The sequence below is a fragment of the Microcaecilia unicolor genome, chromosome 12 (genome assembly GCF_901765095.1).
Source record: "Microcaecilia unicolor chromosome 12, aMicUni1.1, whole genome shotgun sequence".
NCBI lineage: Eukaryota > Metazoa > Chordata > Amphibia > Gymnophiona > Siphonopidae > Microcaecilia > Microcaecilia unicolor.
This window is the reverse complement of record NC_044042.1, coordinates 39,189,150-39,202,718: the sequence shown is the minus strand read 5'-3', so window position 1 is coordinate 39,202,718 and position 13,569 is coordinate 39,189,150. Positions and strand designations below refer to the sequence as shown.

Sequence of the window (13,569 nt, the reverse complement as noted above, 5' to 3'; positions counted from 1 at the left end):
CTTCACTGGTTGTTGGTCGAGAAACGTATTAGTTTTAAAACAGTTTGGATAATCTTTAAATCAGTCTATGGTCTGAACTCAGAGGGCCTTGGAGAACTACTTGTGATACCTTCTTCTGGGTGTAGGCCTTTGTTTTTATCATATCTTACAAATAAGCTATCCTACTTTTTAAAAAATGTACATTTCAGGTCTGTTTACGAGCATTCCTTCCCATTCAAAGGGGCTAGGCTTTGGAACATGTTACCTATGGAACTGAAATATTATCCTTTAGAAAAGTTTTAAAAACTTACTTATTTGAACAGTAATATGGATGCTTAATTATTGACTGTGATTTTACTAATTGTACATCCCTCGATTGCAGAGGCTATTTTTTTCTGTTAACCGCTGTGAATCTCTTGCAGGAGAACCTGCAGCATTGACAGAATAGAATAGAACTGTGTACTACTGTAATTTTAGTACTTTATTAGAAGATAGCATTGTTAGTGGTTAACAGTTAGGCCCTGATGCTCAAAGCTTACCATGCTTACACCATTTGATTTAGACTGGTTGTAGCTGGTCTAGAATGCACGTTATTTAGCGTCTAATGCACAAAGGGGTTCTGCGTCATTTTTACCGTTAACTATAGCAGCTATCGATAATCCTATGCAAATGTATTACAATGAACTCATTAGTATTAAAATGATCATTCCGTGCAATGCAGACATTTCCGTGCAATGCACAGAAAGAAGCACCTACCTTTAACGTTTAAAATGTTCCAGCAGGCCTGGAGCTGACAGTGCATGAGGGTGACTTCTCGGTGGAGCAATCTGCTTCCATTTTTTTATAGTATTTGCATGTGTGTGTTAAATTTGCCATGTTTGTGTATTATATGTGTGTTCCGCACATAACAGCAGTGTGAACAAGTTGTCGTGGAACATTTGTTAACAGAATCTGCATGTGTGTGTGTGAAACCTATGGGAGTCTTTTACAAAGGCACGGTAGTGTTTTTAGTGCACGCTTATTTTTAGCGCGCCTTTGTAAAAGGCCCACTCTGTGTGCGTGTACAATATATGTGGAAGTGTTTGTCCTGCACATAAACGTGCTACGTGCGTGTATTATGTGTGTGTGTCCCTGCACCTAACAATACTGCTATAGTCGTGAAACCCTATGATGCGGTTGTCGACTTTTTTCCCTGGCCATGCGTATAACATCGACGCTTACCGCAAGACTGTTCTACGAATGTGCTAAGCGCTTTGCCTACTGAACCACTTGCAGAATTTCCACGCATCTCATTTGCATCTGATTTCCTTTGAGCATCGATCGCTGTTTCAAAATCAGTAAGTTCAACTGCGGATATAGACGCACATGGTATTTAACGGCAACTTCTCAGCATCGGACCCTTAGTGACATATGTCACAGTCAACAGTCACTAGTGGACACATGGTTTAGTAAGGGGTACGAGGGGTTTCATTGATCAGTTAAAGGGGTGAAGGAATCAAAAAAGGTTAAGAACTCCTGCTATAAAGCCTGTACAGGATAAAACATGATTGTGTAATAATCAGATGGGGAGGGGGAGGTGAACTGAATGGCTTGGCAGTAAACAGAAGTCTGACCCCTGTTGGCCATCACCTTCAGGCATGAACTGTTAAATTCTTTCAACTCGAGAAACACCAGCACTGTATCAATGCGCAGGGCACTCACCTTTAGCAGATGTCTGATGCATACGGATCTTTTTTGAAGCCACAAACTCCAGCACCTTCTGTACATTTTCCCTCATTTCCTGTTGGCTGGTGGGACTGATCTGAATCCCATTCAGTTTTTCGCCAGCTGAAGCAAAATGAAAAGAAGATCTGCTATTAAGTCCTTATCATTAAGCTATTCTGCTACTTCAAAAATACCTATCAGAGTCTGAAGTAGAAAAAAGATAAATGTTACTGCATTTCTCTCCCCAGGAGTTTTCCCTGCCTGCTCATCTCTTTAAGGATCTTAAAACCAGCCATGATCTTTCTGCCACTTTCCTAAGTGTGTGTAAGTGGAGGGAAAATATTTTCACTCCTAAAAGACATGCCCTGCTATTGCTCAGTTTTGGATTGAAATATGGACACATTTATAACGCTTGCTTGGTCAAATTGAACAGAAAACTATCAAGCAAGGCCCATTATTTGACGGAATTAGCTGGGGAATGGAGCCCGGATGTTGTGGAATGTGTTTCAGAGGCACAGTTGGGGGCTGCATTTGAAAGCAGCACAGTAACACCTAATGCAGCATTGCAGGACATCCAGTTCAGGGTCCTACACAGAGTGCACATCACCAAGCAGAGAGGGAAAGCCATGGGGCTGTGGGAGAGTGATCTGTGTGTTAAATGCAAGTGCTGGCATCTTCCTGCATTCCTTTATGGAGTGTCCGGCGCTGTCCTCATTTTGGACCAGAGCACCGGGAGTCATTGAGAACACTTTGTGTTGCACATTTGATTGGTCTTACTCGGTAGTGTTGATGGGTAGTGCGGCTCAATTATTACAGAAAGGTCTCGGCGAGGCGCAGTGCAAATTTGTGTTATTAGAGACCCTCCTTATCAAAAAATGCATCCTACAGTCCCGGGCTGATCCGGACCCTCCATCAATTTTTTTTGTTACATTTGTACCCCGCGCTTTCCCACTCATGGCAGGCTCAATGCGGCTTACAATAGCTGCCTGGCATGGTTTTATGCGAGAAATGGCAAGCTGGCTGCTTACTTCTCTTAAGTTTTCTGTCTCAATGGGGCACTGTCAGTACCGTGATATATGGAGCAGATATGTTTCTTTATATGTGTTAGAGACTTCTGTTGCTGATATTACTCTTTGAGTGTCCCTGCGGAAGGAGGGAGAGGGTAAGGGAGGTGGGGGGGGGGGCTTGCATTAATAAACCATGAATCAGAGGTGGGAGCTGACTCTAATCTTGGCAACTAGGATGACCGGAATGTGATTATTGAGCTTGAATTTTGCCTGTGTATATTCTGCTATGATTTGTAGTGTGCTTTGTTGTAGTGCTCTTGCTGCACTCTGTTGTATGCATTTCTCTGATTCAATAAAGATATTAAAAAAAAAAAAAAAGAAAACTGTCAAGCTGTGCCTTCTGGCCTTGGACAATTTGGAACACTGCTTACTTGTTAGGAAGATGTATTTAATTGCTAAGTGGTGCACAGGGCCAGTGTTAGGGGATGGCAAGCAGGGCAATTGCCCTGGGCCCCCATACCATGGGAAGGCCCCAAAACTGCCTCAAGCTGAAAGAGGCAAAGGCTGAAGACCAGCTTTTGGGGCCCCTCCCCGGTTTCTGCCCTAGGCTACTGAAGTCTAACACCAGCCCTGGCGGCGCACACTGTTGCAGTGGATACACGCTGAGCCTCCTACAGCGTTATTATGGGAAAATCAAATGCACTACTTAATTTGTATAGAGAAATGATCTGTAATGAAATTTTTTAAAAATTGTATTTAATAACTTTCAAATTATATAATCACATTCACAATGCAATTATTAGAAATACAGCATTCAATAAGCAGAAAATAATATTAACCCAATGAGGGAATGAAGAAATAACTAACATACATTAACGTCCACATCTAAGGTAATAGATCCAAGACCAGAAAATAAAAATAAAGTAGAAATACTACTCAAATAGGAAAAGCAAAAATACAGAATAGACTACTAAATCAGGAATACAACTCAGCCAGTCCTAAATATATACCCTAACACAGTGAGAATCACAAAACCACTCTCAACCCCTCCTTGGAAACCACAAAATCAGACAATTATTTAGGTTCACTCCCCCCCCCCCCCCCCACGCTGATATTCAGCACCATTTAACTGGCCAGACGGCTGCTGAATGGTTAAATAGCGATTAACCAGATAACCGCTGATATTCAGTGGGGGATAACTGGCTATCCTCCTCTGAACATCCCCAGTTAGTGGCTAGCAGATAGCTGGTTATATCGGCCAACATAACCGGCTATCCACAGATTTTTAAAGTTGGTTTAGCAGCCATATTTGGCTGTGTGAAAACATGGGATATCTTTGGCCGGTTTAAAGATAACCGGCTAAATCGTTTTAGCTGGTTATCTTTAAACCAGACAAAAATAATTTGGATGTTCAGTGCCAGTCACCGGCAACAGCCCAGCATTGAATATACGGGCTCAGCGCCGACCGCAGGTTAGCCAGTCTAACTCCCGCAGTCTGAATTATCAGCCTCATAGGATTTACTCTCAAAAGCAATACAACATAAATAAGGAAATCATAACAAAAAGACATCCCCAGAGCCTGCACACAAGGGCGCAGTGCCAGGAAATCCTGATGACATTTCTGGGTACTCTTTGAGATATCAGTTGGTCCATGTGACGGAAAGACAATCTTTGGACAATTTTCCTGTCCGGTTCCAAGGCAAACGTCAGAAGCAAGTTAGTTCTCTGGGTCGCTATGTCCAATGATGATTCCAAGAACTCAGTCAAATCGAATCCAGTAGTAGATACTCCAGACAGAGCCTCACCTTCTTTTGATCTAGACAGAGATAGATACTGAGCTCTCACAATTGGTGGTAATGCTTTTGATGGCATTAATAAAACTTCCTTTAGATATTTCTTCACCATATCTATTGCTGGAACTAATGGTGATTTAGGGAAGTTTAAAAATTTCAAAGTATTCCGCCTTGTCTGATTTTCCAGATATTCCATTTTCCTTGCCATAAAGAGCTTATCCTTAACGAAATATTATACACATCCTGGAGCTTGAATACATTAGAATCCAGAGCAGATAGCTGTATACCTTGCTGGTTTGCAATTTGAACTTGGGCAGTCAATGTTCCATTCAAATTATTTCCACAGAGAAATTATTAACCACATAAGTACATAAGTACATAAGTAATGCCATACTGGGAAAAGACCAAGGGTCCATCGAGCCCAGCATCCTGTCCACGACAGCGGCCAATCCAGGCCAAGGGCACCTGGCAAGCTTCCCAAACGTCCTTTATCAAGGATGAATTTAAAGCATGTATGGCATCCCAATGTGATTTCGCAGTGACTACAGCTGGTCTAGAAAGCACAGACACCGCAACCAAAGAAGCTACTTCCTCTGAAGACTGAGGGGTACTCACTGCTCGACGATCCTATGCTCTCAGCTCTCCTCCTCTCAATGGACAAACATCGGGGGAACATACTAAGGCTGGAAGTTCCTCCCTGTGAACCTCAGACCCGAACACTGCGCCAAGGACTTCACTCCTCATATTGGCACTTGCTGAACTTCCTGGTTGCAGCGGGGCCAGCACGGGTGCAGGGCTTACGGACACCCCATCGACACTGCTGCCTGGCGATTTCTCTTGCGGCAAGGCTGAGGAGCCTGAAATTCCTAAACCAGAGGGGGCTCGGAAATCCTCCAAAGTGGTCTGCTTCAGAAGCCAGGTCAAGATTAGTGCCAGAAGCTCTTGTCTAACCTTCCCCTTCTCTTCCCCATCACTAAAGCATCAGGTACTCTAACCGAGCAAACTCAAAGAGGTACAACACAGAGCACTCTCACAAGCGTCTGTTCAAATTGACATCTTGGATCTCCCAGTCATCTGTAATGAAATTTGTGTGTCTTATGGATTTTATAAAGGGTTGGGTTCCTAGTGGTTATAGTGGTATTTTCAAATGTGAATTGATTATACAATTTTATTATTTGCTTGTTGTGTGAGTCACTTGGATGGATACTGTAGAGCAGTGTTTCCTAAGTCGATCCTGGAGTACCCCCTTGTCAGTCAGGTTTTCAGGATACCCACAATGAATATGCATGACATTGATCTGCATACATTGCTTCCATTATATGAAAATCTCTTTCGTGCATATTCATTCTGCATATCCTGAAAACCTGACTGGCAAGGAGGTACTCCAAGACCGACTTGGGAAACACTGCTGTAGAGGTGATGTATAAATGTAAATAAATTATATTTTGACATTTCTAAAGCTTAATCAAGACCTAGGAGTATTTAAAAAGTGAAATATATAGACTGGGTAACTCTGCCAAAATAGAATTTGTTCTGTATATAAGCTCACAGTGCATAAAAATTTGGTCACACTGAGGCCTTTCAGGGCATGTTATGAATCCACGTACATAACTTACATTGTCATAAAGCAAGAATGCTGGTAACTTGTGTAACTGAAACCTTAATTTTACAGTAAGTGTCTCTGTGTGCATTTATTTAGCTGTAGAACAAGCTGATATTTAAACAATTTACCCAGGAACCTTGTGTCTGCAAATCAGTTTGTTTTGTATGGACTTTAAAGCAGAGGCGTATCTTTGCAGTTGACTGTAGTAATAAACATTTACCTATTAAGACATCTTTCTGCCTGGAGGAAGAATCAGCCCTTTGTCTTTTGTTGTTCTGTAGGTCATAATCTGCAGATCAATGTCATACACTGTACATAGAGTGAAAGGAGCATGTACTGTGCTGGGGAGCAAGTTTAACAGGATTATGGATAGTAATGTAGGAAAGCGCCACTGGGAATAGTCAAGCAACTACGATATTCTTTTCCACATCAGCACAGAATTTCAGTCACCTTGGTTATGGATTGACTAAGCAAAAGTCATTAGCTTTTGCTGAAACATTAAAGTGCCTGGGTCTGTTGGTTCAGCACGGGACCCATTTAGCTCCTACAGTAGCTGTGATTATGTTACTAAGGAGAGCATCATGGTTAGCGGCTAGCCACTAACCAGCTATATCATGAAACACAGCCAGTTAAGCGTGGATATTCAGTGCCAAACCAGCTATGTTGAGTGATCAAAATAGGCCACTTAAATAGCAGGCCTGTCTTTCTTTGATTGCTAAAAGGTTAACCGGTTAGCACTGAATATTGGAATAGCTGGTTAACTTTTTAGCGGCCAAAATAAACCCAGATATTCAATACCGGTCGCTGGAAATGGCCCGACATTGAATATCCAGGTTTAACGCTGGCGGTGGACAGCAAACGCACTGTCTGCCACCGACTGAATATCAGGCCCATAGTGCTCTGCAAGCCTATTGTAGTGATGGGCCTTTAGGTACAGTACTTTTTCTCTATTCCTGGAAGGCTCACCATACAATATGAAGGGGTTTAGATGGGATTTGTACCTGGGTGCATTCTACTGCACTGACCACTAGGCTGCCACTTTGCACTGCTGGGATGTCTGTGTGGCCAGTTTACTAGGAATGCTGCCAAACAGGCGTACCTATGGCTTGTTTTTCTATATTTTTCTCTTGGACTTTTTTCAAAAATGGTACTTGCAAATTAACGTGCTGAGAATGAAAACATCTAGCTCATAGCCATAATCAACCCAGAAATGTAGATGCTTTTCTGGTTCGGTTATGGATGTGAGCTATATATTTCTTTGAGACTTCTTGAAAATGCCCCTCTATATTGTGAATTTCATCTAACCTCCTTGGGCTTGGCATCTTCCTTTCGCTTTCTTTCTGCTTTCCTTAATTTTCCTTTCCTGCCTTATACAGCTTAGGGGCATAGTTATCAACATGACCTATCATTAAGACAACTAACGTGCCATTTTCTGCAAGGAGACCTAAAGGGTCATTTTCAAAAGGACGCCCATGTCAGAATAGAGACATCCAAGTCAAAACATCCCAAATGGATGTCTACCTCACATGTATCTTCGAACAGGAAATACATCAAGATTTCCTGTTCAAAAATATGTGAGATAGATATCCATACACTAGAAATGTCCGACATGAACATCCATTTTACAAACTGGAGCATCCAAATTACAAATGGGGGAAAACAAGGTACATGGACGTCTGTATGGCAGCATTCTTTGAAAACAGCCACAAACATCCATGCAGTAAGGGGCAGTCTAATGATTAGTGCAGTGGACTGTAAACCAAGAGACTCGGGTACAAATCCCACATCAACTCTTTTATATTGTAACTGTGAGCTCTCCAGTAACAGCAACATATCTTCTGTACCTGAATGTATGCCATTTCTATAGTCTATATGCTTGTAGGTACAGTAGATATTTTTCTGTTTCTGGAGGGCTGACAATTAAAAAAAAAAAGAGTTGATGTGGGATTTGAACCTGGGTCCCTTGGTTTACAATCCCCTGTACTAACCACTAGGTTACTCTTCAGACCTGCTTCCTGCTTTGTTAAGAATGCCTATAATACCTGAAGCTGTCATACAGCCTGGTATCCTCTTTCAGTTTCACTTTCATGGGTGAGGAAGGGGAACAGCAGCCACTGGGGGATAAAGGTGTCATGCCTTAATCCCTCCAGTGGACAACTGCTCAATCAGGGCACCTTTTTTGTACCCTGGACGTTCCTGAAACCTATCTAAATAAGGACATCCCTCTTTTTAGATATGGATGTTTTGTCCCCTTCGGTAATTGCTCTTCGATGTCCAGATTTTAGCCTAGTGGTTAGTGCAGTGGACTGTAAACCAAGGTACCCAGGTTCAAATCCCATTTTAGCACTTTGAGTGGAGTAGCCTACGTGACCTGAGAACCAAGGGAACCGGGTTCAATTCCTACTGCAGCTCGTGACGCTGGGCAAGTCACACGAAGCAAACACCCACAGAAGGTGATCTCTCCACAGGAACAAGGAAGACACTCATTGTGAGAGGACTCTTATTGGATCCACTGTTTGTTCGTTTGTCTTTGGTTCTCCTGTGGAGAGATCACCTTCTGTGGGTGTTTGCTTCGTTGGACTTGGAGGTAAATCATGGCTTTTGAGCCATGGGATGATGTCCTTAGCTTCAGTGGAGAGAGGCTGGGCAAGTCACTTCACTTTCCATTATTGCCCCAGGTACAAAATAAATATCTATATGTAATATGTAAACCACTTTGATTGTAACCACTGAAAGCAACAAGTCCCATCCCCTTTCCCTTTTTTCCCCAAAACATGTCCCCTTGCTATTTGGACGTACTCCAGTGTTGGTCATCCCTTTTCTGCCTTTGTAAAATCGGTACATAGACGTCCATTTCAGCCTTTTGAGACATCCATCTTCTTTGAAAATGAGCACCCTAGTTATTAATAATATATCTTAACTAGTAAAAAAGCCCCGTTTCTGATGCAAATGAAACGGGGGCTAGCAAGGTTTTCTTCTGTGTGCATGTGGGAGTGTGTGTGTCCCTGCCCTCTGCCCTCTCTCCCCTCCCCCCTCTGAGTCCTTCACTGTTACAGAGAGAGCGATTTGATTTCGTGCTTTGCTGTGTTTTTTCCTTCACTGTTTGTGTTACAGAGAGAGCGAAGGCGGGGCAGACACTCATGGGGAAACCGGATATCTCTCCCCCTTCACACTTCCGGCTGGAGGCTTCATAGAACGTTGGTGGTGCCTTTTATATATAGAGATGGTAGCTCACATTGATAAATTCCCCCATTAATGTGCATCACAGCTGCTGTGGCACAACCTCATTTATGTAAAGCTTTGTGTTGAATTCTGCACGAACGCTCTAAGAACAGCATAAATTCCCTTTTTCCTTAAATTTATTTTCAGTCTCTTTTCAGTTAGGCAATATTTAATGCAAAATCATGGCCCCAGCATCTGCTAAAGCTAAATAAAATTGTCAAGCACAATGTGAAATTTTCACATTTCTACTATACCCCTCCCACCAGAGCTGTGGAGTTGGGGTCGGAGTTGTGGAGTTGGAATCAGAAGCAATTTTGAGTGGAGTCGGAGTAGGTAAAAATGTACCAACTCTGAATCCAGCTTCAACACAAAAACTTACAACATTGCAATATATGCAAAATTTATCATTTTATACTTATATATATATTTTTTGTTCAGGTTCTTTGTTCATACTTCAAATAAATATATTTTGGGGTCTATTAATCCTAATTTTGTACATAAAGAAATATCCTATGCTTCGGTAATTAATCAGGTTTCCCTTAGATTTACTATACATAGTGGGGAGTCAGAGTCGGACAGTAGAAGAGTCAGAGTTGAAGGTTTGGTGTACTCCACAGCCCTGCCTCCACCCCCCCCCCCCCCCCCCCAAATTAATCCACACAAGCAACCAATAGTGAATTCCCTTCTAGGCAAATTTTCTGCTGAGGTAACCTAAGCTTTACCTACTGACTCTAGGGGCAGAACCCCCTGGCCATGCTTAAAATTGCATACAGGTGGCAGTCTTCAAACAGCCTGCCTAGGGGCAAAGTCCTTGCCACTGCACATGCTTTCCTTTCAAACACTGCCCATGGTACAAAGGACCCACCCACTTTGCATCTGCCTTTTCTGCCAACAGCACAGTCAAGGCTAGATTTACTAAAAGCTGCTACCACAGTACTGGTGCATTTGCTGTGTATCTGGATAAGTAGCTTTAGGGACTTTTTACTAAAGCTTCGCGCATGCTAACAAACATTACCATGTGCTAAATGCTGAGCGTCCTATTTTATACCTATGGGCCACGTAGCACGCTAATCTTCATTAGTGTGCTAAGGTTTAAGTAAAAGGCTCCTTTGGTAATTATCCACAAAATGCCTCTTAGAAATATTTGGTTTCATCTGTGACCACTCTATCACCAATAAACCAACGTGTAAAAGTGGAAATTGTACTGGTTTTCTTCAGCTCTCTCCACTAAGCAGTGTGAGATTTCCAGTCTCACTGTGAGGCTGCCAGGCTGCAATGCTAGAAGGTGGTCTCAGAATGTTCAAAGTCAGAAGACATTAAACTAGGAAGGGCTCAACAGACTGATCTGGACATGGTTGAGTGCCTTCCACCAAGGATAGGATTAACCATTAAACAACTAGGTGGTTGCCTACAGCAGCACCTTCTGGGGGGTGGCAAGCTGCAGTGAAAGCAAATAGATCCTAATAGCCATATTAACTCAGAAAACTATCTACCTGTTTTTTGACTATTTAATATTTAAATGTATGAAGTCCAATTATGTGTTTTTACAGGATCATTCTGGGAGGAATGATTATTGAGTTTAATTATTAAAATCCTATGGGGGTCCTAGAGCCGGAAAAGTAATCTGGGTGGACGGGCAGAGGTGTACAAGGCTAAAGGTTCGCCTAGGCTGTCTAGTGCTCTTCAACCATCCCTGCTTCCACCTTCCATCATTACAACTAGCAGCAGTGTGGCTAACGGATGCGATAGAGGGCTATGAACAGGAAACGCTTTTGGTTCATTGTTCATGTTATTTTCTATTTGTTTCGGGGGATATTTTGCTTCGTTTTTATCATTTTAGTTCACACTAAAATGACAGAAATGAAACATTTTCTTTTTGAGTTATTTCCTTAATTGTTTTGTTTTTATAGCTCAGCAATTTCTTCCTGCTATTTTGTACTCATCAGGAGCTAGGGCTGGGATCTCGTGCCACGAACTGTCAATGCAACTACTTGAGAATTTATCTCCTCTTTTATATTTTATATTCCCACTTCCCCTGCCCCCACCCCTACCAACATACCTACTCTGGTCATTGCAGTGATGGTCCTTGGTCCATGCACCAGGGCTCCTTCCAGAACCCTGCAACATTCAACTAGGTGTGATTTTTAAGCAATGACCACTCCCTTCCCTCTGGAGGCTGCCAGTGTTGCCTCTGCAGTATTCCCAGTCACAGCTGGTCTTAAGGGCAGAAGGCCCAAGTTGAGGACTTAAGCAGAAACCCTTCACGTGGCAGCCCTTGCTACCTAAACCAAAGCCCTTTTCTGTAGTTTTAAAATGGCAGCACATCTCTACCCACTGATTGTAAGACAAAATTACCACTACTGACCTACAATGTCAACAAGGTGCGCCAGAGCAACCCCGTCCCGGAGATCCTGCCTCAGGTCCTGCACCGGCCTCATGCCTGTCTTCTTCTTTAACTGAGAGTTCACCCAAGCCACGTAGGCCTGAAGCTGCTGCTGTGGAACAGAACAATTCAGGGTTATACTTCCAGAAGAAACTGATAAAGGCTGTTAGAATTAAAGGAGCACTCTGATGGACTGAAAACCAGGGAAACCAGAGTTCAAATTCTGCTTCTGCTACTGATGCTCCTTGTGACTTTTGGCAAGTGACCACCTTCACAGGTGGGTTTACACATAGGCACAGTCTGAGCAGAGCGCGGACAGAACTCACACTTATGCACATAACTCATGGAATATTAGAAGTTATTTGTGTATCTCTGCCACTTAGGTGCACATACTTATGCCAGTTCTATGGCTGGTGTAAGTACTCGTGCCTTATAGGTGCATATTTTCACTGTTACGCTAGTTTTCAATTAAAAAAAAAAAAGTAGGCTCCTATGTTCCTTTACAGAACAGGCTCCATAGACACTCAATTATAGAGCTGCTCCTATACTTCCGCCACTATATGTAGAGTGAAAGGAGCATGTTTGAGACATTGCTGGGGTGGTAGCCACATAGAGGGTAATTTTTTAACAGATTGCTTAGATCAGTGCTTCTTAACCCAGTCTTTGGGGCAAATCCAGCCAGTTAAGTTTTCAGGATATCTACAATTAATATGCATGAAATATATTTGCTTACTAAGAAATCTATCTCACGCATATTCACTGTGGACATCCTGAAAACCCGACTGGTTGGGTGTGCTCTGAGGACTGCTTTGAAAAGCACTGGTCTAAATTACGTGGTCAAGCACACGCCTATTTTAAGCCTGTTTTATAGATGTCTCTTAATAAAACTGCCCCACAAAAGCTGCAGACACTACAACTATTTAAAAAAAAGCCATACGCCAGAGCTTCTCAAATTGTAGGCTGGGACCCCAAATAGAGTCACAAAACCTGCCTATTGGATCACAAGCTATCTGGGCTCTCCATATGTCCATCATTATTCTGCACCTTCAGGGGGGTCACACAATTTTATACGGCCGCAATTGTGGGATCAGTGACAAAAAGAATGGGAAGCACTGGTTAAAAATGTACATGCATGTGTGTACTCTGCTCAAAATTCACACATGAACACACCCAAATCATATGTTATTGTTACCATCAGGATTATTTTCGAACAAAAAGGATGCCCATATTTCGACACAAATCAGGAGATGGGCGTCCTTCTCCCAAGGTCGCCCAAATCGGCATGATCGAAAGCCGATTATGGGCGTCCTCAACTGCTTTCCGTCGCGGGGACAACCAAAGTTCATGGGGGTGTGTCGGAAGCATAGAGAAGGCGGGACTGGGGAGTGCTTAACACATGGGCGTCCTCGGACGATAATGGAAAAAAGAAGGGAATCCCTGACGACCACTTGGCTGACTTTACTTGGTTCTTTTTTTTATGACCAAGCCTCAAAAATGTGCCCTAAATGACCAGATGACCACCGGAGGGAATCGGTGATGATCTCCCCTTACTCCCCCAGTGGTCACTAACCCCCTCCAACCCTAAAAAAAATTTTTTTAATATTTTTGCCAGCCTCAATGCCATCCTCAAATATCACACCCAGCTCCATCACAGCAGTATGCAGGTCCCTGGAGCAGTTTTAGTGGGTACTGCAGTGCACTTCAGGCAGGCGAACCCAGGCCCATCCTCCCCCGCCCCCCGCCACCTGTTATACTTGTGGTGGTAAATGTGAGCCCCCCCAAAACCCACAACAAACCCACTGTACCCACATCTGGGTGCCCCCCTTCATCCCTAAGGGCTATGGTAGTGGTTTACAGTTGTGGGGAGTGGGTTTTTTT

General features: G+C 42.9%; 1 protein-coding gene across 2 annotated transcripts in view; it reads right to left on the bottom strand.

The window, feature by feature from the left end:
* DIXDC1 (DIX domain containing 1) overlaps positions 1 to 13,569 on the bottom strand; it is a 156,201-nt gene that overhangs the window by 124,016 nt on the left and 18,616 nt on the right. Inside the window, exons 2-3 of one of the 2 annotated variants that reach the window (XM_030221001.1) lie at positions 11,674 to 11,803; positions 1,681 to 1,806 (exon numbers count right to left, since the gene is read on the bottom strand). In XM_030221001.1, the coding sequence (XP_030076861.1) occupies positions 1,681 to 1,806; positions 11,674 to 11,803 (256 nt within the window). The remainder of the gene's footprint in view (positions 1 to 1,680; positions 1,807 to 11,673; positions 11,804 to 13,569) is intronic. The other variant, XM_030221002.1, reaches the window with a different exon arrangement.